Source organism: Heterodontus francisci, chromosome 10, assembly GCF_036365525.1.
Source record: "Heterodontus francisci isolate sHetFra1 chromosome 10, sHetFra1.hap1, whole genome shotgun sequence".
Lineage (NCBI taxonomy): Eukaryota > Metazoa > Chordata > Chondrichthyes > Heterodontiformes > Heterodontidae > Heterodontus > Heterodontus francisci.
This window is the reverse complement of record NC_090380.1, coordinates 100217253-100244638: the sequence shown is the minus strand read 5'-3', so window position 1 is coordinate 100244638 and position 27386 is coordinate 100217253. Positions and strand designations below refer to the sequence as shown.

Here is a 27386-nt window from a genome sequence, read left to right as displayed (position 1 = left end):
ACCTAGTCTGTCAATATCTCTTTGCAATTTTATGTTATCATCTAGACTGTCCACAATGCAGCCTAACTTTGTATCATCAGCAAATTTGGATATATGACTTACTATGCCATCATCCAAGTCATTAATGAATAATGTGAATAATTGAGGCCCCAACACAGATCCCTGGGGGATACCACTAGTCACATCCTGCCAATCGGAGTAGTTACCCATTATCCCCACTCTCTGTCACCTACCACTCAACCAACTTCCTAACCATGTCAATAATTTGCCCTCAACTCCATGGGCTTCTACCTTAGTTAACAGTCTCTTATGTGGGACTTTATCAAATGCCTTCTGGAAGTCCATATAAATAATATCCATAAACATTCCCCTGTCCACTACCTTAGTCACCTTTTCAAAACATTCACTGAGATTTGTCAGGCATGACCTTCCCGTCATGAATCCATGTCCCTGATTAACTGAAATTTTTCTAGGTGTTCAGTCACCCTATCCTTGATTATAGACTCCAGCAACTTGCTAACCACAGATGTCAGGCTAATTGGTCTGCAATTTCCTTGGTTCCCTCTTTCACCCTTCATAAAACGTGGAGTGACATGTGCAACTTTCCATTCCAGAGGGCCCACTCCTGAATCTAGGGAACTCTGAAAGACTATAGTTAGGGCATCTACAATGTGCTCCCCTACTTCCTTTAACACCCTCGGATGGAAACTGTCAGGTCCTGGGGATTTCTCACTCTTTAGTTCCATTAATTTCCTTGTTACTGATGTTTTACTTACGTTAATTGTATTAAGTCCCTGTCCCCTATCGGCTATTAATTTTTTCAGGACTTCCGGCAAGTTATCCTCCTTTTCAACTGTAAATACTGAGGCAAAGTAATTGTTCAACATGTCTGCCATTTCCCCATTATCAATGACAATATCTCTATTTTCAGCTTTTTGTGGGCCTACATTGCTCTTGACCACCCGCTTTCCCTTTATGTAACTGTAAAATTTCTTCTTATTGATTTTGATGTCCCTTGCAAGTTTCCTTTCATAATCTCTTTTAGTAGCTCTTATAAGCTGCTTTGTGACCCTTTGCTGGTCTTTGTATCGATCCCATTCAGCCTGATCTGTACTGCGTTTTGCATTTTTGTAAGCCCTTTTTGTTTTATGCTATCTCTAATCTCTTTAGTTGTCCATGGCTGTTTTTTTTGTGAAGTGGAGCTTTTTCCTCTCGGGTATAGACTTGCTCTGTATTTCGTTAAATGTTTCTTTAAATATTCTCCACTGTTCTTCAGTCGTTTGACCCATTAACAGATCTACCCAGTTTACCGTGGACAGTCTCTGTCTCATCCCGGTAAAGTCAGCCTTACCCAAGTCTAAAGTTCTAGTAGCTGATTCGTGCTTTTCACTTTCAAACGCTACCTTGAATTCGATCATGTTGTGATCACTATTTGATAAATGTTCAAGCACAGTTAGGCTACTAATTAAATTTGGCTCATTACTCATGACTAAATCTAATATTGCCTGTCCCCTTGTTACGTCTAGGACATGTTGCTGTAGGAAACTATCCCGGACACATTCTAGAAATTCACTACCTTTCTGACAGGTGCTAGTCTGCCTCTCCCAATCTATGTGTAAGTTAAAATCCCCCATTAATACTACTCTGCCTTTGTTATACACTTGCCTAATTTGTGCATTTATACAATCTAAAACCTCAGAACTGCTACCAGGGGGTCTATACACACCTATTACAGTTTTAGATCCTTTTCTGTTCCTCAATTCCACCCATAAGGTCTCCACTGGATGCTTTCCCCTCATTATATCCTCCCTCACCAATGAGGTGATATTATTTCTAATCAGTAAGGCTACTGCACCCCCTCTGCCATTTTCCCTGTCCCCCCTGTAAACTTTATAACCAGGTATATTTAGTTCCCAGTCCCGACCATCCTGCAGCCACGTCTCCGCAATGGCCACCACATCATAATCTTCCATTTGAATTTGCGCCTGCAGCTCATCTAGTTTATTCCTTACACTCCGTGCATTTGTGTATAGAACTCTTATTTGGGCTATACCCCCTAACCTGTCCCTCAGCACTGATGCTTTATTCGTCTGTTTATTATTTCTCTCTCTGGTTTAACCAGTATGCGTCATGCAGTTTGGTAACAATCAGCCTCAGCACTAACCTGCACTCCTACCTTCTCCTTTAACTTCCTGTTTTTCCATGCAACTGAACCCTCCCCCCCACTATTTAGTTTAAAGCCCTATCTACAGCCCTAGTTATGCAATTTGCCAAGACTCTGGTCCCAGCATGATTCAGGTGGAGCCCGTCCCATCGGAACAGCTCCCTCCTTCCCCAGTACTGGTGCCAATGTCCCACGAATTCAAACCCATTTCTCCCACACCAATCTTTGAGCCACGCATTTACCTCTTTAATCTTATTGACCCATTGCCAATTTGCTCGTGGCTCAGGTAGTAATCTAGAGATTATTACCTTTTTGGTTCTGCTTTTTAATTTAGCCCCTAGCTGCTCATATTCCCTCAGCAGAACCTCCAACCTCGTTCTGCCTATATCGTTGGTACCTACGTGGACCACGACAACTGGATCTTTTCTCTCCCACTGCAAGTTCCTCTGCAGCCCAGATGAGATATCCCGAACCCTGGCACCAGGTAGGCAACAGAGCCTTCGGGACTCTCGATCCCGGCCACAGAAAACACTGTCTATGCCCCTAACTATACTATCCCCGATTACGACTACGTTTCTCTTTTATCCCCCCACTTGAATGGCTCGCTGTACTATGGCACTGTGGTCAGTTTGCTCATCCTCCCTACAGTCCCTGCTCTTGTCCACACAGGGAGCAAGAATCTCAAACCTGTTGGACAAGGACAATGGCTGAGGCTCCTGCAGCACTACCTCCTGGATCCCTCTACGTGCCTCACTCATAGTCACACCCTCCTGTCCCTGACCACTGGCCAAATTCAAGGTATTTAAGGGGTGTGACTTCCTCCTGAAACACAGCGTCCAGGTAACACTCCCCCCTCCCTGATGTGTTGCAGTGTCCGAAGTTCAGACTCCAGCTCATCAACTCTGAGCCGGAGTTCCTCGAGCAGCCAACACTTGCTGCAGATGTGTTCACCAGGAACCACAATGGGGTCCACCAGCTCCCACATCATGCAGGTACAACACATCACCTGGCCCTGCATCTCTATTTTATATAATTAGATTTTAATTTGTTATTTTCATTTCTGACTAGTCTTTAGTTTTTTTTAAACCACTTTAGTCTTTGGTTTTTATACTTATAAATCAATCAAGTCTTACTCTATGTTGATTCAATTAAATTAAATTAAAAACTTACCTGAATACTGACCCCAGCTGCTCTCTGTTTCCCTGCTCTCACTGTTCAATGTGACGCCACTCTTCAATTTTTCCCCACCTCCTCGGGCTCCGCTCCTCTCTGCTTTTCTCCCACACAGGTTTTTGGCACGCTTTTTATGCCTTCGCTCCTGCTGCTCCTCGGGCTCCGCTCCTCTCTGCCTCTCTCCCACACAGGTTTTTGGCGCGCTTTTTATACCTCTGCTCCTGCTCCTCCTTGGGCTCCGCTCGTCTCTGCCTGTCATAGTGCCTCTGATAGTAGGGGATTCAGTGATAGTAATGCCGTTAAATGTCAAGGGAAGATGGTTAGATTATCTATTATTTGAGATTGTCATTGCCTGCCACTTTTGTGACGCAGATGTTTTATTTTTTATTTATTTAGAGATACAGCACTGAAACAGGCCCTTCGGCCCACCGAGTCTGTGCCGACCAACAACCACCCATTTATACTAATCCTACACTAATCCCATATTCCTACCACATCCCCACCATTCTACCACCTACCTACACTAGGGGCAATTTACAATGGCCAATTTACCTATCAACCTGCAAGTCTTTGGCTGTGGGAGGAAACCGGAGCACCCGGCGGAAACCCACGCGGTCACAGGGAGAACTTGCAAACTCCGCACAGGCAGTACCCAGAACTGAACCCGGGTCGCTGGAGCTGTGAGGCTGTGGTGCTAACCACAGCACCATTGTGCTGCCGTTACTTGTCACGTATCAGCCCAAGCCTGAAGGTTGTCCAGGTCTTGCTGCCTATAGACATGGGCTGCTTCATTGTCTGAGGAGTTGTGAATGGTACAGAATGTGGCACAATCATCAGTGAACATCCCCACTTCTGATCTTATAATCGAGGGAAGGTCTTTAACGAAGCAGCTGAAGATCGTTGGGCCTAGTACACTAATGTGAGGAACTCTTACAGCAATGTCCATGGGCTGAGATGATTGACCTCCAATAACCACAACCCTGTTCATTTGTGCTAGGTATAACTCCAACCAGTGGAGAGTTTTCCCCTTGATTCCCATTGACCTCAGTTTGGCTAGGGCCACTTGATACCATACTCAGTGCAATGCTTCCTTGATGTTAAGGGCAGTCACTCTCACTTCACCTTTGGAGTTCAGCTCTTTTGTCCACGTTTGGACCAAGGCTGTAATGAGGTCGGGAGCCTAGTAGCCCTGGCACAACCCAAACTGAGCATTGGTGAGCAGGTTATTGCTGTTTAAGTGGTGCTTGATAGCACTGTCGATACTCCATCACTTCGCTAATAATTGAGAGTAGACTGAGGGGGTGGTAATTGGCTGGATTGGATTTGTTCTGCTTTTTGTGGATTTCCTGCTTATTTTGTGCAGTAACTTTTGATGTGGCACCTTATCAGATGCCTTTTGGAAATGCAAGAACACCACATCTACAGGTTCCCCTTTATCCACCTTGCTTGTTACTTCCTCAAAGAACTCTAATAAATTAGTCAGACACAATTTCCCTTGCACAAAACCATGTTGATTCTGCCTGATTGTATTATAATATTCTAAATGTCCTGCTATTACCTCTTTAGTAATAGATTCTAGCATTTACCCTGTGACAGATGTTGGACTAACTGGCCTATAGTTTCCTGCTTTCTGTCTCTCTCCTTTCTTGAATAGAGGTGTTATACTTGTGATTTTTCAATCCACTGGGACCTTCCCAGAATCTAGGGAACTTTGGAAGTCGCAACCAATGCTTCTACTATCTCTGCAGCCACTTCTTTTAAGACCCTAAAATGCAAGCCGTCAGATCCAGGGGACTTGTCAGCCGTTAGTTCTAATAGTTTTCCCAGTACCTTTTCCCTCATGATTGTGATTGTTTTAAGTTCCTCCTTCCCTTTTATCTCTTGATTTTTTAAAAAGTATTCTTGGGATTTTTTTTGTGTCCTCTACAGTGAAGACAGACACAAAATGCTTGTTCAACTCTTCTGCCATTTCCTTGTTTCCCATTATTATTTCCCCAGTCTCGTCCTCTAAGGAACCAATGCTCACTTTAGTTACTCTATTCCTTTTTAAATATTTGTAGAAATTCTTACTATTTGATTTTGTATTTCTAGCTAGCTTTCTCTCATACTCTAATTTCTCCCTTTTTTAGCCATTCTTTGCTGGTTTCTAAAATCGTCCAATTCTTATGACCTACCACTAATCTTCTCAATAATGTACACTTTTTCTTTTAATTTGATACTATCCTTAACTTCCTTAGTTAGCCACGGATGGTGCATCCTTCTCATAGAGTCTTTCTTTCTCACTGGAATATATCTTTGCTGGGAGTTATGAAATTATGATATTTTCCCAGTTCATTTTAGCCAACTCTGACCTCATACCCTTGTTGCCTTTATTTAATTTTAAGACACAAGTCTTAGACCCACACTTCTCACCCTCAAACTGAATGTGAAATTCTGTCATGTTATGATCACTGTTGCCTAGAGGCTCCTTTACTATGAGGTCATTAATTAAATCTGCCTGATTGCACATTACCAGGTTTTAAATAGCCTGCTCCCTGGTTGGCACTCTAAGAAAATTGAGCCGAATACGCACTATGAACTCCTGTTCCAGGTTACCTTTTCCAATCTGATTCGTCCAACTTATTTGGAGATTAAAATCACCGATGATTGTTGCAGTACTTTTCTTACAAGCCCCCATTATATCTCTCTGTATAATCTGTCCTACAGTGTAGCTACTGTTAGGGGACCTATAAACCACTCACACAAGTGACTTCTTACCTCTGGTGCAGGTGTTTAGGAGGAGCATGAATGGCTGTGGATTTAGGGTTTGTGTGACTTTGCCAGTGTTAGCCACTACTGTTTCCTTGTCGGGAGATTTTTAACCTGTTCACATAGTGGGATACTCAAACATTTGCATGGGTAACCTCATTCCTTTAAGAATTTTCTAACAGAAACCTTAAGCTATCCATTGTGTATCCTTTTAAGGTTTGTCATTATAGAACTTAAGCAGTTTCCATGAGCAGTAGACGTTGGCCCCAGCAGTCACATTCATTCTTCTTCGATCAACCCCATGCACCTGCCTTCTTACCATACTGCTCAATCCTATCACTTTTGAGAATGGCTCCCATTTGCACTTCTAACTTTTGTGCTATTATTTGATTCAATGGCCTAATCTGGTAATTTATTGCAAAACTCTGATATCTTTTGAGTGAAAATGTTTGTCCTTTTTTTTTTCTTGCTTTCATAATTGGTAGCTTATGCCCTTTAGTGTTTGAACACTTTATTATAGTGAGCAAATAACCTGGAACAATTTTGTCAATTCCTTTTTGTGCATGTATATGTTTGAGAGGGGACTGGTCAAAACAAACATTTCAACATTTGTATAGGATATTTTTAATGATTGTGGAACGCTTGAATTGGTGCCTTCACTTTGTTCTCTAAGTGTGTTTAATTACGTTAATAATTACAGTAATTGGTAAAGAGGAAGAAAGTTATTTCAGTTAGTCTCATTTAATGTTATTCTTAACAGAAATTATCTACGTAAGAATCGGTTTTGTTCAAGCATGGGTGGTGTAAGAATTGTAACAATTCTAGGAGCGAAAGTATTATTGAAAATCTTTAGTTAATATGCTATTTGGATAGCTTAGTTGAATATTCTGTCAAATTGGTTTTTTTTAGGAAGATATGAAAGTTTTAAAAATACACAGAATCAGTGGATATTTTAATCAAATTAGTTGGTATTCCTAGCATTTTTATATGGATCTCCACAACACAAAAACGTATTGTTCTCAAATGTAAAAACTTGTATTCATTCCTTTTTAGGTATGTCAGGAGTTTGAAGGTGACATTTAACCTTCGACCTTGGCCACTTTGTCACAATAAACATTTTGCTGATGAGTGCAGGCTGCTTGTAAGATTGCTTCCAGATCATTCATTGTAACTGCAGTAGCTGTAAAAATAGTCTGTTTAATGTTCTTCTTGGTTCGGAGATTCGGTGTATCTGTAGTGTGAACTTGTTTTAGAGCTAGACATACCCTAGCATACAGTGCATAATAAATGACAGCAGCTTACATTGCTGTTATATGTTTTTAAAAAATGTTTTCCCCTCACAAGTCATGATATTAAGTACCAAAGCCGTAGAGATTTTTTTCCTAGTCCTGGAGGACTCATGGTGACCTTCCTCTCTCTTGTTGCTAAAATTTGAATATAATATAGTGTTGAGATTTTCTTTTGCACGGATATACCTGAATTGGTGATTGCGCTGATATATTTGAAAATTAGGGTGGGTGGGGAGGCGAAACTGTGTAATCCAGTGGATTAGATATTGTTCTTTCCCCTCTGGGACTTGGATTCAAATGTACCTCAGATAGATGGGGTTAAACTTTGTAAATTCCTGTATGGAATTAATGGGGGCAGTTTCAAACCTGTGCTTAGTGGGTATGGGTTGACAAAAGAAAATTGCACCAAATATAATATAAATTATAAGTCTTTCTCAGAGTTGCCACAGGACAGCTGGTATGGGAGATGGAAAACTGTCACACAAATGCATCAGGTATTGCTCTTCAGTAGTAGAAGTAACATTTTTGGGTCAAAGTAGCAAGCTTGACTGTGCATTTAACTCTGCTGTACCTGACCTGAGAGTGCTTGTTGCTGATGGCAGGGACCTGAAATAGGCTCTTTCATTAGCAATGACACTGCAAACCTTGAACACAATATTTATAATCTTTTTAAATTGGATGAAATCTTTTTACTTAGTACAGTTACAACAATAATAGTAAAGATGCTGGTAATAATTTCTAGAGGTAAAAATTTAATAGTGCAGTATACTATGTTGTTGATTTCTGATTGTGTTTGACTGCTTTGGTAAGTACTCAATTTCTTAGGTACTTATAGATTAAGATCAACTGATCTGAACAGTTCACTAAATTTATAATTTTATTGAAGCTTTCAATTTTTACATTTCAGGAAATGCGACGTAATTTCCTTAGATGGCTATGGCCCAGACTGGATGTGGAAGGTGTATTTAGGTCACAGAAAGTATCCTTGAAAGTCATAGCGATGCAGCAACCTGGAATGGAGGTCACACCTAGCTCCTTGCCTGTCGTCATAGAATCGCAAAAGTTTTCATCAGAATATTTTGACCTGACGATCTACTGTGAAAATCTGCAAACGCAGATGTTAGGCCAGCTAATTTTCTTCAGTGAAGTGATCGCAAGTACGATGGATCTGTTCGATGGGTAAGGTTACCACTGGCATGAGTCCAGGTTAAAATTTTTCTATCGTGAAAGTCAGTACTTTCTGTGAAGAAGCAGTGGATTCTATCTCGCCTGCTCATTCTGCTTTACTTCTACCGCACAGCAGAGTTCACATATGAGCAGCATAGGTAATGCCTTCGTGCACTTGAAGTAATTAGTGTTACTGTAATGGATATTTTAAAGTATGTATTTGCTTTACTATAAGCAGAACTACTGGTACATGGTGATGGAACAAGTCAAATTCCCATTTTTACATGGTATTCTGAGATATTTTTTGGTATTTTGGGATTATATTCCAGGAATCTGCCCACTTTTCCACTTAAATGGAAAATAGTGACCTGTGCCTATAAGATACAGTGGGCTGCTAATCCCTAATGTCAAATTATTGGTTCACAGTGACTGAAGAAGTCAAATACCTTTTGATTGCACTGGACTCCACTTTTACTGTTGTTTTGGGATTGCCTTTTCCTACAACCTTTTCTCTGAAAACCAAAACCCAGTGTTTTTGACTTTAGGTCTTGGAATGAAAATTGAGGGTGTAATGCGACTTATTTTATTGCTCATGACGCTACCTAGTAATCTAACTTCAGGTTTAGAAGTTTTACATTTTGTCGAAGCCTTAGCTAGTTGCGGAACTCATTTAACAAAATGTTTGTTAGGTTATCGTATTACAGTTAGAATTCCTTCTTTACTCGGTGAGTCATGACTGAAGAAGTTGTTACGTTAGAGGTTGCAGCTAAATTTTACCTCACTGTAGCTCTCAAAACAGATTATTTAGAGTACACTGTAGAATGATTAACATTGGGAAATTCAAGGAAATAAGATTAAACAGTGAAGGTTTTTTAACTAAAGTAGCTATTTTCTTTTAATATCATGTAGTGACAAAATTTTTAATATTGAGGTTCTGTACCTAATAACCTGCTAAATATTTTAAATTGCAATATGTTTAATTAGAAGTGGTGTTACACTTTTACTAGCCTGCACAGATGATATCTGTCTTGTGGGCAGACTGACCAGGATATAGCAATGGATTCCTGTCCATCTGTCACATTTGCTCAAAATTAAAGAGTTAAACATGACTTAAATTGACAAGGGATCCACTTATGTGGATTACTTTAGATTTCCAAAAGAAGCATGCTGATTCCACAGCAATAATGAGACTACATATGGCTGTCCAAGTTTGGTCACTATGATCAGCAAAAAGTCCACAGAAATATGCCGACATGGACCTGATGGGCCGAATGGACTCCTGTGCCGTAAATTACTCTATATCATCCAAAGAAAGGCCATCGATTTTTGATCACTAACCAGAAAGGGACGAACGGAGATAAAATTCTCATCAGGGAAAATAAAGATTGCGGGCTCCGAAGGAACATTTTAAAGAATTCTTGAAGGAAATTGCCATAGTGATATGGGAAAGATTTTGTTCCATAGAACCTACAATGTGCTACAAGCGTAGGGACACTGCAGTATAAGGAGAAGCCTGCTTATGCAGTATTGACACTTAATACGATGAGCAATTCTGGGCACCACACCTTAGGAAGGATATATTGGCCTTGAAGAGCATCGGTTTATCAGAATGATAACTGGACTCCAAGGGTTAAATTACGAGGAGAGATTATACAAACTAGTATTGTATTCCCTGGAATTTAGAAGGTTAAGGAGTGATTTGTTAGTTTTGCAGATTCTACGGGGGACAGGTAGAGAGAAACTATTTCCGTCGTTTGAGGAGTTTAGAACTAGGCGGCATAGTTTAAAAATTAGAGCCAGACCTTTCAGGAGTGAAATTAGGAAACACTTCTTCACAAAAAAGGTGGTAGAAGTTTGGAACTCTGTTCTGCAAATGGCAGTTGATGCTAGATCAATTGTAAATTTTAAATCTGGGATTGATAAATTTTTGTTATACAAAAGTATTAAGGGATATGAGGCAAAGGCAGGTATATGGAGTTAAGTTGCAAATCAGCCATGATCTTATTGAATAGTGGAACAGGCTTGAGGGGCTAAATGGTCTACTCCTGTTCCTATAAAAGCCGGTTTGGTTGAAGAATTCAAAAAGCAAATGGGTCATTGCATGATCTAACATGGAGGATATGCGTGATGGTGAAGTAGACAGAAGGGAGATGAAATGCAAAGCTAAATGATAGGGGATGATGAGCGGGCTAAACTGCGGCAGTTCAAGAAAGCAGCTCTCGAGGGCGATTAGGGATGGGCAACAAATGTTGGCCTTGCGAGCGATGCCCACATCCCATGAAACAAAAGAAAATCCTTGCTTTTAATTCTATAGCTGTGATACTATCCTGAAAATACTATAGTGGAATTAGAAATTAGATTCCACTTCATGTGTTTAAGCATCAACAGAAGGTTGCATGGCTAAGGCTTATTTAATCTGTTCTAAACCTTTATTTCAAGTTGGTTGAAACTACCAGAATTCCTATTACTTCAGACTTGGGTACTTGAAAACTATAGAACCGAACATATTCATTTTGGATTTTGTGGTCAGCGATGAACGAGCGACATTCGGTGGTCATTACTTTTACAGCTTTTGGTGGGTTTTTGCGTGGTAAAGTACTGTTATCAGGACTCCAATACAGCGATTTGGGCCCTGTGCAAACAGGGCAAGCAAAAACTTGTCTCTGCAACCAATCAGGTTGAAGAATTTTTGCTGAGGCATGCAGCATCTGAACGAGATAGTGTAAATTAAAATATATAATTCAATGTACAATCATGCACAGAAAGCAGAATTAAGAGAGGGAAAGAAAGATGGGATTATGAGAGAGAGCTAAAAGGGACATAAAAAAAAATTTAAACATTAAGTTTTAAAACATCCAGTAATAATTAACATCTGAAGAAATGAGACTCTACATTTGTAGAGATAATTTTTCAGTGCCAGAGTGTTTATTTGGTAGTAATTAAGACTTAACAAGCCATTAAAAATTGACTTACATTTGAATGGACAAACTTTTTCTGGTGTTTAGAGAATCTGTAGTGGGTAAGTACAGTTAACCTCACGCCCTTAATGTATTTTAATACCGAGTCTCTTGGCAAGGTAGTAAAGCTTGTGGATGAGCAGGGCAAGTTGGACTGCATCTTCCTGATTCCCATGTTTAACTGCACATGTGTGGATGTTGGAGATTGCTGTTTGATATACTGCATAATTATGCCAAGCGCTGACAGCCTTACCTTTATTCTTAAAATCTGGGTCATTATTTTTTCTACCAGTTGCTCATTGTATATTTTAGTTGTTGCTGCTGCTTTTAGCAACTAAAATTACAAATGAAAAGTGAGTTTAAAACAAAAAATCAACCCACCTGAGCAACAATAACTCACATTTATATAGTATCCTTGGCAGCAGAGTTTTGGATGAGGTTAAGTTTATGGAGGGTGGAAGATGGGACGCCGGCCAGGAGCGCATTAGAATAGTCAAGTCTAGAGGTAACAAAGACATGATGAGGGATTCAGCAGCAGATGAGCTGAGGCAGGGGAGGAATCGGTGATTTTACAGAGGTGGGGAAGTGAGAGGTTTTAGTGATGGCACAGATATGTGGTTGGACACTCTCTTGTCGGGTTCAGCTATGACCCCAAGTTTGCAAACAGTCTCGTTCAGCCTCAGACAGTTGCCAGGGAGAGGAATGGAGTTTGTGGCTAGGGAATAGAGTTTGCGGTGTGGACCAAAAACAATAGCTTCGGGCTTCTCAGTATTTATTTGGAGGAAACTTCTGCTCGACCAGTACTGGATGTTGGACAAGCAATCAAACAATTTGGTGACATTGGAGGGGTTGAGAGAGTTGGTGGTGAGGTGGAGCTGGGAGTTGCCAGCGCATTGTGGAAAATGATGCTGTATTCGAATAATGTTGAGGGACGGTATTCGGTTGAAAAATAGGAGGGCACCAAGAATATTTGGAACACTTGAGGTAGTGGTGCAGGAGCAGGAAGAGGAGCCATTAGCAGGTGATTCTCAGGCTATGACTGGATAGATAAGAATTGAATTAGGCGAGTGCAGTCGCACCCAGCTGGATGACAGTGGAGAGGCATTGGAGGAGGCTGGTTTGATGAACCACGTCGAAGGCTGCAGGTCGAGAAGGAGGAGGAGGGATAGTTTACTTTGGTCACAGTCACATAGGATGTAATTTGTGACTTTGATGAGAGCTGTTTCAGTACCGTGGCAAGGGTTGGAACCTGACTGGAGAGATTCAAACATGGAGTTCTGGAAAAGAAGGGCACGAATTTGGGAGGTGGCAGCATGTTCAAGGAAAGAGAAGAAAGGGAGATTGGAGCTGGGACAATAATTTGCAAGGATGGAGGGGTCAAGGGCAACATCTGGTGTGTGGTTGCGCAACAGCCTGGAATGTGTTGCACAGACCAATGATAGTGTGTAAAAAAAAAAGAAAGGACTGCGCACTGAAAAACTGTTGCGTACAAGAAGTAAATTTTAAAGGGAACGTTGGTCAAGGGGTTTTTTTTGAGGAGAGGGATGATGACTGTAAATTTGAAGGAGAGGGTGACAGTACCTGACGAGAGAAAACCGTTAATAACCAGCTAACATGGGGGCCAGGAAGGGAAGTTGGGTGGTCAGCAGTTTAGTGGGAATAGAGTCGAGGAAGCAGGAGATGCATCTCATGGCCATGATGAGCTCGGCGAGGGCTTGAGGGGAGATAGGAGAGGAACTGGAGAAAGATGTAAGTTTGGTCCCTGGGCAGGGGGTAGCCTAGGAAGTTTGGCTGATTGGACCAGTAAGAGGAGAGGCCTTAAGTGTCAAAATTTCACTGTTACAAATGAAGGATGTTTGTGTTCCTTTGTGGAACAATTGCACAGTATCTTTTGTGGTAGATCTTACACTAAAATGATTCTTTGAGGAATTATTTTGTAGTATAAAATCAATATTTGACTATATTATTTTATGATAAGGACATGCTTGGCTGTGATGCACTCCATAGTTGATTAGGCTTCTGAACTCTCTGTCTAGGTGGATACCTGAAGACTGGTGATAGATGAGGTACCAGAGAGCTGCTGGCACTCATGGATCCATTTGTCAGCAAGAGCCAGGAGCCCTCTGGAGAATGGAAAAATGGGGATAGATGGGGGAAACTCCTTTCCATCAGTTTTTAATAAATTGGAGCATGACGAATGAAATAGTTCTTTTAGCTTTTAGGATTTCACTGATAAGTTTACTCGTCTAGGATTGCTCTTCTGTGGATATTATCAAGTATACTTCTAGGTTAGCAGACTGGTTATGTTTGGATCCAGAAAATAAATTGAAGATTGATACCAGTGCAATTCAAATGACAGGGAAATAAAGCTGCTCTCAAAGTCGGTCTTCAGTCAGTCGTTCAGTCAAAGGACAGTTATTTCAAAGTTGCAACCATCTCTAAAGTTGACGATAGGTTCACAGAACCAGAAGAAAAAAGAAAGTGAAGCTTTAAACTTAAAAAGTAAAATTTGACTATGTAGGACAGATTTTAATTCTTCTGACAAATATAAATAATAGCAATAGGGACATAATATAGATATATTTTAAAATTTAAAATTGGGTTTCTTGTGCATAATTAACATTTCAGTAATAAAGATATCCCAATATTTAAATAGCTTTGTTATCACTAATGTTAGTGGGATTTACACCATCACAATGACTTGAAAAAGAACAAAACTTAATAGTTCAGGCAGATGGAAATTCCACTGGATCTGCTTGCTACAATGTTGAGTCTTAAATTGCTAAAACAAAAAATATCTCAACTGAGCTTAGTTGTTCAGAAAAATCAGAAATTCTGAGATGTAGAATGTGCATACATCTTGGCATGTATCTTAAAAATAATGCATAGGATTTTATGTAAGAACTTTTGAGACAGACTAACCCCAACTCCCCCCTCCCCCGCCTCCTCCCCACCCCTGGCCAGCTCATACAGAACAGAAAGAAATATATTTGACCCATTCTCCTGTTGTTGACATCGTATGACTGACTTCCTCGAGCACGCATGTGGGGATATAGCTTCAACGCAACCTCTTGCTTTTGGTGCAAAAGATGAATGCGGAAGTCAGGAATTCTAGCCAAGGCAATGGAGAAGATTGTTAGAGTAGCACCTGTTTCAAGGACCTGGAAAGGCCAGATTAACAGTTCAAGTAGAAAAGCTACCTGGCTCCATATGTGAATAATGTGAAATGTTTATAGAATATGTTAAAATACAAACGAGACCGTTACTAAACTAACTTTTCAGCTAATTTACTCTGGTCGACTTTTCTAAAAAAAAATACATTGTTTCTTTTGTGGTAGTATTTTAGGTTTATGGAAAAGAGAGCAGAGGATTTATTTGTTCAAACAACATGAAGCTTAAGTGCTGGTCTTGAATACAGTTTTTTTCTCACTGATTAAAATCAAAGCAGGCAGTTTGAGAGAGTGGCATCAAAAGTTTCTGAATAGACAAAAACTGGATGAAGGATAGTGGTGGAAAGGGCAGCCTGAAATTCCGAAATGCCAGGCTGATTTAAGTGTGTGTTCTTAACCCTGCTGTAATAACAACAGTGACAAACCTTTGGCCTGAAAGAGCCAAGGCACGGGAGAGTAGTTAGTGGGGTGGAACTAATTTAATGCCTCAGTGGCCTCACAGCAGTGGAGCAGCCAGAGCCTATAGAGGTCTTTGTCTACGTTTCCACTTATACTGGTAAGATGCCAGTCAGCACTTGGGTTCAAAAACAGGTGGAAGCCATTATATCTGTCATAATGGTTTGAAAAATTGTTTCTGAAGTTTTGCTCCATGGTTTAAAAATGAATTGAAAGTGATAGCGTAGTTGCAAGGCTTTTGTAGCCAAAACAAAAAAGAAATGCTTATTAGAAGTTCCTGATTCTTTATGAAATTAGATGGCTTATTGCTGCTGTTTGCTTCATGTAATGTTTTATCAATCTTGATGCAGACTTTCTTTAACTGTTTAGACTAATTGAATAATAGCAACCTATGATGACAGTTAGAAAGCTGTTGTTTGTGTGTGGTTGTAGAATAATATTAGATGAAGATTTCGATTACGTTACCTAGATTGACTTAAAACCTTAAAGGAAGTGTTAGAACTCTCATCAGCGTTGCCAGTTGCAGGAGTTGCATATATTGGGTAACTGAGGTCATGGGTACAAACCCAATGTTTAACCAGTGTGGTTCTGATTTCGAGGTAATATTTCCTATGGTTTTACAGGAGACTTTGGTTTTAGTTTGGGCTACGCAAGATGTTATACTGTTATATGGTTCTTGTTTTAACAGTTATTTATAGATCTAAGACCAAAGATCAATTTTGCTCTTGTTAATTCGCTTTCACTGAAATGGATTTCCTCCTTAAGCTCTTCATGTCAATGGAAACACCATTGGGCAAGTATTTCAATACAAGTCACTTGCGGCTCTCGCCGGTGCTGCTTGTGTTCTAATGGGTTTCCTTGGCTAGTATGTCCACCCCTTTAGTGGCTAGTCAGCTAATGCTTCAGCACTTGAACAGTTGGAGCTACTTCAAACCAAATAATTCCCATCTCTTGGTAGTCTAATGTGAGAGAATTGTAGCATGTTACAGTGCTGAAAATGGCTCTTTGATTCGTCAAGTCTGTGCTGATGGTTTTCTTTGCTCTGCTGCTTAAAGTACCAATGAGCAACTAAACCTTTAGTTTGTGCATTTGAGTTTCTTTTGCAGCATTGTTAAACATTTGTTCAGGGTCAGATGATAAGAAATCAACCTGAAATATTGACTCTGTTGTTCTCTCCACAGATGCTGCCTGACATTCTGAGTATTTCCAGCACTTCCTGTTTTTATTTCAGATTTCCAGCATCTGGGCTGTTTTTCTTTTGCATTTGTATTTTGTCACCTGTCTTCATAGCAGTCTCCAGAAAGTCTTGGAAATAAAGTTTTATTTTTTACAAAAATTCTGTTCAGACAGAATTGTATTAATGCTTCTGTAACCAGTAATGTTTTATTAAATGTATAAAATTAATTGGCAGAAAAATATAGAATGTGCTGCTCTACATTAGAGCCTCCATCTTACAACTGACCCATCTATCTGCTCGGTGTGATATTCCAGTGGCAGAACTAAAATGTAATAACCCTAGAGGAAGTACCAAGGCTGATAGTACGAGCAGTTCATAGGTTTTTCTATTTAAAAATAAACAAAAGGAATGATTTAGTTAGGACCCTCCAATGCCTTTATCCTCAAGAATTGGTTAGAAAGATATTCTGTTGCCTTTTATTTGGATTTAAGAAAAACATTCTCAGCAAAAAAATGATTTTTTTCAGTAAAGCTTACCACACTGTGGCTGTCCTGCTTTTTGGGGCCAGCATCTAAGCAGCATTCCAAGGTTGAGATGTGAAAGATACTGCTGCTCATTGCATCAGGGATTGTTAGGAACCCTAGTTAAGTGAAAATTTCATGCTGCAAATTCCCTGCCTCAGGAAGACAATAATATGGCAACCCTGATCAGGAGTGTTGGGATATTCTTCACATAGGCACCCAAGAAGCTTAGTGTAGTACTTTACTCTGAAGTAGAATTGTAGGTCATAAGCACAGCAACGAAGCCTTGAAATGAGGATAACATTTTATATTTAAAAACGAGGCTTTGGAAGCTATTAACACCTATTTCAAATGAGGTATTCATTCATGTTCTGTACTGGTAATCATAATTTCTAGCCCTCTATACATATGACGTTTGTTTCATGTAATCATTTAATAACCTACATCAACAGGTAGCTATTATCCAATTCTTGTTACTTGCTGTTTGGCCTCTGTCCTAGCTAACTTTGCTTCCAATTTTATTTTCTGCTTATAGTATGTTATTTCCACAATCTTATTTTGGATATCCCAGGTTGCTAAAGTAAGTAGGAGTGGAGATAGCAGAAGGACTTGCCATATAATCTTCCAATCTTTACTAGGTATGGGGACGCACCAGAGGATTGGGGAGTGACAAATGTGACCCTTATTCAAGAAAGGATGTAAGGACATTCCTAGTAACTACAGGCCGGTCAGTTGAGCATTAGTGCTGGGTAAGCTTTTAGAAACAATAATCAGGGGAAAAAAAATCAACAGGCACTTGGAGAGGTTTGAGCTAATTAAGTAGAGCCAGCATGGATTTATAAAAGACAGCTCATGCTTGCTTGACTAATCTAATAGAATTTTTTGATGAGGTAACAGAAGGTTGATGAAAGGAATCAATGGATGTTGTCTATATGGATTTTCAGAAAGCTTTTGACAAAGTACCACTTAAAAGGCTGGTTAACAATATTGAGGTTCATGGAATAGGAGGGTTAGTGTCAGCTTACATTAAAAAATTGGCTTAAGGACAGAAAACAGTGAGTTGTAAATGGTTGTCTTTCGGACTGGAGGATGGTAGACAGTGGTGTTCCACTACTGATGGAACCACTGCTTTTTTGATGTATATAAAAATGAGCTGGATTTTGAAATACAGAATAAAATTTCAAAATTTGGTGATAACCAAACTTGGAGGAGTGGCAAACAGTGAGGATGATACAGGTCATAGATAGCCTAGTAGAATGGGCAGACAAGTGGCAGATGGAATTTAATACAGAGAAGTGTGAGGTGATGCATTTGGCAGAAGGGATAGGGAGAGGAAATATAGACTAAATGGCACAGCAGTAAAGAGTGTACAGGGACAGATGAACCTGGGGGTGCATGTGCATCGATCTTTGAAGGTGGCAAGACATATTGAGAGAGTGGTTAGCAGTGCATATGGGATCTTGGGCTTCATAAATAGAGGTATTGAGTACAAATCAAGGAAATTATGCTGAACCTTTATAAAGCTCTGCTTGGACCACAATTAGGGTATTGCATCCAGTTCTGGTCACCACACTTTCAAAAAGATGTCAGGGACCTTGAGAGAGTACAGAGATTTACAGTCCCCACTGCTTAAAATGTTCACATTTAAAATGTGTGGTTGCTTATTTTGGTCAGAAAGTGCTAACTGTTAGCCATTTATATTAATGTTAATTTCATAGTTACAGGTTATAGCTTCTTAAGTTTATTTTAGGCAGAAATAGCTGTGCTTACTCACTAATGGCAAGGATTCAGAAGAGATGGGTTTCATCATTAGAGCCAGAGCAATGGTTTGTGTTAAAGTTGGGCAGTTACTAAACACGGCAAAGTTCAAAGTTAACATTTTTTCTTTCTGTGTCAATAGGAACATCATCTACACATACACAGGTAACTCGGGATGATAAAAATACACCACACTAACAAATACAAATAATTTAATTTCCAGTGATTATACATCAGTTTTGTGCTTGCCCTGTCAGGTCAGCCCTTATAATAAATCAGCTACCATGTTACACTGGCCATCGCAAGTAGTGGGGAGACTGTGTTTGCATGCAAGTGCCCACTTTAAGCGGTGGAGACTGCAGCATGTTTAATATAGTAAAACATCCCAAGGTGCTTCACAGATACATGATCAGACAAAAATAGACAATGAGGAACATTAGGAGGGGTGACTAAAAGCTTGGTCCTTTGGAGGGGTTGAGGTATATTGGGTGTACACGTGGAAGTTGACTTCATGTCTATGCATGCTGTCACCAAAGGATAGCTTGTAGATGAGGGAGCGAAGGGAGCCCTGGGGAATCTCAGAGGTGATGGTGGGAAGGGCGTGGGACAGAAATCAAAGCCACTGTTAAAGATAATCTGGCTATGAGTAGATAGGCAAGGTTGATAGGAGAGTTTCCAACTTGGAGTTGTGGTTTAGTTGGGCACAGATTTGCATGTTGACAGCAAGTTTAGGATCTTTAGAAAAGAAAACCAAGTTGAAGATGGCTGGTAGTTTGAAAGAACAGAAGGTCGAAGCTCAGTTTTTTTTAAGGAAGGGCTGATGACTGCAGTTTTGGAAGATCAGGGGACAGTACTTGAAGAGAGGAAACCATCTGCAATGTCAGCTGGCATGGGGGTCGTGAAGGGAAGTTAAGTGATCAGTTTAATGGGAATGTGGTCTAGGAAGTAGGAAGTCGGTCTTGTATTTCAAGGAATATGTGGCTTCCATATTTCTCCTACCAAAATTAACCACTCACATATATTCAGGGTCTGCAAAGCTATCTAAGATAAATTTGGTTTCCTCCTTATAAAACTGGTATTCAGAAAGGATAAACGCTTATAATGTCACCTACATGGAAATTCTGAAAGCATTGGCAACATACTACGGGATGAGAGTGCTATAATAATAAAGCAACCTCTATGGTCTAAGATTTATTGGGAATCTTCTCAGGGTTAAATGCCTTCTGGAAGAGTCACCTTTTCCATACAATCCCAGCAACTGTTGTAAGAAATGTAAATCACTTGATAAATTCATGTCTTTGTGATGCTAACTGTAAATATTTTCTAGCCTACTGCATGAATAAACACCCAATTTTCATACATTCAGTGCTGAGGTGATTAACAAATTTTCTCCTAATTTGGCTGTGTCAGACAGAAGTTAAAAGGGAGAGTTTGCATACTGCATGATGATCTCACAATTTGTTTTCTTGCTCAGACATCTATTTGTTTACAATGTGGTGTTAAAAATACAAATAATCCCATGGACAGGTGGTGCAGTTGAGGAATGGATTGGAACATCTTCATGCCTTGCCATAGAACCTTTCATAGCAGTGAAATCAGAGATTGTGACTCTTCTGTGAACAGTTTACAACGGTTATTTCTGTATACAACATGCATTCAACTTGCTTGCAGTGAGGTAGCAGTGAGGTATTTGGGTTAGCACTGTTTAATTTCAAGCCATTGTTGCAAAATTGAAGTTGGGTTTCCATCTTTTAAAACAAAATATATCATTTTTGTTTTTTGCAGAGAAGTATTAGTGAGCCTTCTGCCCCTTTTAGATATTGTTACTAACCTGAACCAGGCTGATGAAAGCTCATTGATAGGAAACACAGGGCTGAATTTACTTGAGCTCCCGACGTTGGGCTCCTTGGTGGGGGAGGGGTGGTGGTAGTGGGTGCTGGAAGATTGCTGAAGCAGCGGCCCACCACGGAGCCCAACGTCAGGATTGCCGGGCCTGATCTGCCTGGTGGCAGCCCCCTTGCTGCTCGGCGACAGGACCCAACTTTAAATATTTAAATAAAGGACATGAATAAATTAACGTACCTTACACTGCAATCTTGTGGTGGCCGGTACTCTCACATCTTCACTTTCCTGTCGAGGGAAAGCTGGCACCACCGATGTGGGAAGGGTGGATCTTAGGAATTTTAGGGGGGGTGGGGGGGTGTCGACATTTATTTTCGGTGTCATGGGTAAAACGTGATGTCTCACGTTGAATCATTTTTCAAGGTTTCATTAAACTTTCTAGTAGGAGATGATGATGATGTGATGCGTTAAAGAAGTGTTGGAAAGCTTTGCTGTAGGGATTAGTTGAGGGCAAATGGACAAATGTTTGAAGCTGAAGATGCAGGGAAATGGGATTAGATTAGTCCCATAACAACCTCTTCCCATGCTGTGGATTTCTGTAGTTCCATGTAACACATACCCCTTCTAATTTGGCAAAGAGATGCTTGTATTTCCAGTCTACCTGGTGGTTTGTATTTTTATTGTAAACATATTTTCTATTCCTCCTCTTCAGGTCCTACAATGCCGTACATCATTTGATGACTCAAACAATGGACAGGTGTAATTCTCTGAAATTTCTGCTACCTCTTGCACAAGACTTTCTCCACTTCTGATGTCTCTGCCATTTCTTCTTAAGGGAATTGTCTCATCCCGAAATTAGGAACATACTCTGCAGTCTCTGAGCATGGCCGGCAGCCTTTTAAAAATGGCGCCAGCGCCTGCGCAGAGACAACTGATGCTGTTCATGGTATTGCTGAGGCCGCCCCCGCCACATGATGGGGGGAGCGGGGTTGGGCAGGCTGCCCAGCGTATGCAGATGAGCCACCGTGTGCTGGATCGCCGCGGCATAGCGGCGCTGACCCACGCGTATGGGCTGTTTTTATTTTCGCCCGGCAGTGGGAGAATAAAATTCAGCCCACTAACTTTGTGTGTCTCCCCACAGATGCTGAGTCTTACCAGCATTTTCTGTTTTCATTTCATGTTATGCTGATAGTGATTTAGTCTCAAGTTTTTAAAAAAGAATTAGCATGAAGGAGAAAGAGTTTACTCACCTGACTTTGAAATGAGTGACCACACTGACCTTTCCTTTTGATTGGGAATGCAAGAAACACATGCTGTTATAACCTAAATGATAAACCTTGAGGTACCACATCTCTGGAAAAATCTTTAAACTGGGGTTGGAGTGTTGGTGACTGCTTTTGATATTATCCACGTCCGTGTTATGTCCTATGACCACTGGAATTTGTATAACACAGAATTCTGGCTATTCTCATGGTCTGCTGCAGCATGATGCTTCCTCACTTCAAAGTCTATTGGCTTCTTCAGTGTAAGAATTACATGGTTGTAAGGTTGCATTTAACATCTAAACTTTTATCCCTGCGGTTGCATTACATATATGAAGGAAAATGTTGCTCATCTTTGTGCTTAAAGTGATTTGGATCTTCTTCCCACCTGCACAAATAAATTACGACAAACATCTTTTTCGTAAGGCATTGTCCCTTTAGCACGAGCAGAACGATGCTTTAGCATGATTCAGTAATTTTAAGTAGCCAAAATGAAAGTGCTTTGTGCTTCCAATAACCATACAAGTGTTTAAAGTAAGACTCGATGATGGCCTCTTCCTGTTCAGTTAATAGGAAACTGGCTAATTTGTGAGTATACTTGATGTGAAGCCAATGCTGGTAAAACTGTAACTTAGTGTGAAAACCATTATTTTCCTTTGGAGTGCAGCTGTTTTGTAATTGGAGCATGTGCCTTTAGACAAATAGTAGCTGGTTACAATAGTTCAGTATTTTGTACTACAGACATTTCTGGGAACTGAGAGTTGTTTCAGTTCACTGGTTTTTACTTGTTGATGCTGCAATCTAATGTCAGCTTTCAATTTTGTCTTACATGAATAGCACCTTGCAGTCCTTGTAGTGAATTGACAAGAGTTTTCAGTAAATTTCTCTGATTTCTTGTAACTAAAACCCATTGAAAGAAAACCCTCATGTACTGCCAAAAGTGACTGTTTGTTTGCTATGCAAGGAATATTACTGCAATGGCTTTCTTCTCTAACATTATATTGCTAACCATAGCTGTTAATTATTTACATCTTCCCCATTATTTTCACTTAAGCCCATTGTTCACTAGGACATCACAATTCCACTACACCATTATACTGGTATATTGTTGATTTATAGAATCTAACCCCCAATCTAATTATAGGAAAACATAGTAATCTTGTTAAAAGAAAATGGGTGAAAAAATCTGTCTCATTTTATATTGACAGAGTGATGACATTGGCACTATTCCATGATGCCATGATTATGTAATTTGATTATTTATCGAATCACTGGGGGAGAGAGCTGTATGATGCTGCCCCATCTTTCTATTTATGATCCAACTAGTTAATTTCAGATCTGTGAGAGGCAAAATACTGCAGATTCTGGAAATCTGAAAATAAACAGAAAATGCTAGAAGTACTCAGCAGACCAAGCAGCATCTGTGGAGAGAGAAACAGAATTAATGGGCTGGATTTTGGGGTCAATGGTGAAGCAAGGGTGCTCGCTGCTGACCTCGAGTGAGCCCTGCTGAGAGACCAAGCGATCTTGCTGGCGAGAATTTCACTTCTGTCGCCGTGGAGTGATACTATAGCTAATTGCAACATTCTTTACAGGGCATTCACAGCACCGAGCAGCAGCGATGTCATCAGGCTGCCCAAGCAGCCAAACACATGAAAGGATTTTCATAGACCCCTGAACAGGAAACTAACAGCACTAAAATAAAACCACTTTAAAAAAAATTTACATAGAGCAAATGAAAGATTCGGACATGCACATGGGGTCAAGATAGAAGCTGAAACATTCTGAAAAAATGTTTTGTAAATGTACTGTCGAAACAGCCTTTTTGAGTTGCCACAGTGCATCTTGTAAACGGTACACACTGCTGCCACTGTGGACCAGTGGTGAAAGGAGTGGATATTTAAGGTGATGGATGGGGTGCCGATGAAGTGGGCTGCTTTGTGCTGGATGGTGTCTAGCTTCTTTAGTGTTGGAGTTGCACTCAGCCATGCAAGATGATGGACAGGCTTTGGAGAGTAGGGAATGAGTTACTCGCTGCAGAATTCCCAGACTCTGACCTGCTCTTGTAGCCACAGTATTTATATGGCTGGTTCAGGTAAGTTTCTGATCAACGGTGACCCCCAGGATGTTGATGGGGATTCAACAATGGTAATGCTGTTGAACATAAAGGGGAGATGGTTAGATTCTCTCTTGTTGGAGATGGTTAATGCCTGGCATTTGTGTGACGTGACTGTTATTTGCTACTTATCAAGCCTGAATGTTATCCAGGCCTTGCACATGTGGGCATGGACTACTTTAGTATCTGAAGGGTTTCTAATGGTAGTGAACACTGTGCAATCATTAGCGAACATCCCCACTTCTGACCTTATGTTGGAGGGAAAGTCATTGATGAAGCAGCTGAAGGTGGTTGGGCCTAGGTCACTACCCTGAGGAACTCATGCCAGTGTCCTGGGGCTGAGATGATTGGCCTCCAACAACCACAATCATCTTCCTTTGTGCTAGGTATGACTCCAACCTGTGGAGAGTTTTCTTACTTTGACTTCAGTTTTGTTAAGGCTCCATGATGTCACGGCAGTCACTCCCATCTCACCTCTTGAATTCAGCTCTTTTGTCCATGTTTGGGCCAACACTTGTAATGAGGCCCAAAGCTGAGTTACCCTGGTGGAACCCAAACTGAGCGTCGGTGAGTCGGTTATTGTAAGTGCCGCTTGATGGCTCTGTCCACGACACCTTCAATCACTTTGACAATTGAGAGTAGACTGATGGGGCGGCAGTTGGCCAGGTTGGATTTGTCCTGCTTTTTGTAGACAGGACATACCTGGTCAATTTTCTACATTGTCAGGCAGATGCCAGTGATGTAACTGTACTGTAACATCTTGGCTAGGGGCACAGCTGGTTCTGGAGCACAAGTGTTCAGTACTGCAGTGGGGATGTTGTCAGGGCCCATAGCCTTTGCACTATCCAAAGCCTTCAGCTATTTCTTGATATATGGAAATGATTGAATTAGCTGAAGACTGGCACCTGTGATGACCTCAGGAGGAGGTCAAGTTAGATCATCTACTTGGCACTTCTGACTGAAGATGGTTGCAAATACATTAGCCTTGTCTTTTGCACTGACATGCTGGGCTCCCATTGAGGATGAGGATGTTTTTGGAGCCTGCTCCTCTGGTTAGTTGCTTAATTGTCCACCGCCACGACTGGATGGGGGAGGACTGCAGAGCTTTGAGCTGATCCGTTGGTTGTAGGATCACTTGGCTTTGCCTATTTATAGCATACTACTTCCGCTATTTAGCATGCATGTAGTCCTTTGTAGATTCACCAGCTTGGCACTTCATTTTTTTGATATGCCTGATGCTGCTCCTGACATGCTCTACTGCACTCCTCATTGAGCCAGGGTTGGGCCCCTGGCCTGTTGGTATTGGTAGAGTGAAAGATATGCTGGTCCGTGAGGTTACAGATTGTGGTTGAATGCAATGCTGCTGCTGCTGCTGATGGCCGACATGGATGCCCAATTATGCAGGTCTGTTCTGAATCGATCACATTTAGCACAGTGATAGTGCCACACAACATGATGGAGCGTGTCCCCAATGTGAAGATGGAACTTCATCTCCACAAGGACTGTATGGTGATCACTCCTGCTAGTACTGTCATGGACAGATGCAACTGCACCAGGTAGATTGGTTAGGGTTTTCTCTCTCGTTGGTTTTCTCACCACCTGCCGCAGGCCAATTCTGGCACCTATGTTCTTCAGGACTCAGTCAGTAGTGTTACTACCAAGCCACTCTTGGTGATGGACATTGAAGTCCCCCATCCAGATTACATCTGTGCCCTTGCTACCCTCAGTGCTTCTTCCAATTGGTATTCAATGTGGAGAAGCATCGATTCATCAGCTGAGGCGGTGGGGGTGTGGTGGGGGGGTGCGGCTTCGTGGTAGGTGGTAAACAGCAGGAGGTTTTCTTGACCATGTTTGACCTGATGCCATGTGACTTCATGTGGCCAGGAGTCAATGTTGAGAACTACCAAGGCAGCTCCCTCCCGACGTATACCACTGTGCTACCACCTGTGGTGGGACAGGACATACCCAGGGATGTTAATGGAGGGGTCTGGGACATTGGCTGTAAGGTATGATTCGGTGGGTATGACCATGTCAGGCTGTTGCTTGACTAGTCTGTGGGACAGCTCTTCAAATTTTGGTACAAGTTCCCAGGTATAAGTGAGGAGGACTTTTCCAGGTCAATGGGCAGGATGTGCCTTTGACGTTTCCAGTGCTAGGTGGTCCATCTGGATTTATTCTGATTTATCATTTCCTTAGTGGTTTTATACAACTGAGTGGCTTACTGGGCCATTTCAGAGGGCAGTTAAGAGTTAACCACATTGCTGTGGGTCTGGAGTCACATATAGGCCAGACTGGCTAAGGACAGCAGATTTCCTTCCTTGAAGGACATTAGTGAACCAGATGGAGTTATATGACAATGTGGTAGTTTCATGATCATCATTACTGAGACTAGTTTTTTTTTTAATTCCAAATTTATTAATCAATTGAATTTAAATCCCCCAGCTGCCGTGATGGTATTTAAACCCACATCTGAGGATCATTAGTCCAGGCCTTTGGATCACTAGTGCAGTAACATTACAGTATGCTACCGTCCCCCTCAAATGTTACAGAGGTAACAGGTTATCAGCAAGTACAGAGGCAGTTAAAGTGTTGTGGTGGGGTCAGGTAGGAAAGAACGAAAATGTAGGCCTGTGACAGGATGGAAGGCAGAAGCGATAAATGACAAAAGGGATAATGGTGCAAGGCAAAAGTGGGTGGCAATGGAACTAGTAAAGAAACAAAGGATGGGTCCAGAGGAGCTGTAAATGGCAATAACAGGATTATTACCAACATTTGATGTCCAAAAAAATGGGAGCAGTGTTCATGATTTTCTGAAATTGTCCAACTTGATGTTGAGTCTAGAAGGTTGTAAAGTGCCTAATTGAAAGATGAGGTGCTGTTCCTCAAGCTTCCATTGAGCTTATTGCACCAGTGTAGGAGGCCGAGGTCAGAGGGGTCAGAGTAGGAGTAGAGTTTACAGCATTTTCTGTTTAAACTTCAAATCTGTGATGGGCTTAGTTGAACTGAATAGTTCTCTGTTTGTATAAATCATAGAGCAGAATTATACAGTGCAGCAGAAGGCCATTTGGCCCATCGTGTTTGCAGTGGCTCTTTTAAAGTGCTATGCAGTTGGTGCCGTACCATTGCTTTTTTCCCCATAGCCCTGAAAATGTTACCTTTCCAAGTATACATAGAACACCCTTTTGGAAATTACTACTGATTCTGCTTTCATCACTTTTTTTTCAGGCAGTGTGATCCAGAGCATCTTAACTTGCTGGGTAAAAGTAATTCTCATCTCCCTTCTGCGTCTTTTGCAATTAACTTAAATCTGTGTCAACTGGTTACCAACCCATCTGCCAGCGGAAACAGTTTGATCTTATTTACTCCATCAAACTCTTCATAACTTTTAACACCTCTATTAAATCTCCATTTAACCTTCTCTGCTCTTAGGAGAATAATCCCAACTTCTCTAGTTGCTCTACATAAGTTCCTCATCTTGTTACCAGTCTTAAATCTCCTCTGTACCCTGTCCAAAGCTTTGCTATACTTCCTAAAGTTAGCTGCCCACTGTTTTATAAAAGTATGGCATAACTTCCGTGCTTTTGTA

At 40.9% G+C, this 27386-nt stretch overlaps 1 protein-coding gene across 2 annotated transcripts in view; it reads left to right on the top strand.

Moving 5' to 3' along the window:
- hlcs (holocarboxylase synthetase (biotin-(proprionyl-CoA-carboxylase (ATP-hydrolysing)) ligase)) overlaps positions 1-27386 on the top strand; it is a 147635-nt gene that overhangs the window by 46998 nt on the left and 73251 nt on the right. For both annotated transcript variants that reach the window (XM_068041153.1, XM_068041152.1), the window contains one exon: positions 8282-8553. In XM_068041153.1, the coding sequence (XP_067897254.1) occupies positions 8282-8553 (272 nt within the window). The remainder of the gene's footprint in view (positions 1-8281; positions 8554-27386) is intronic.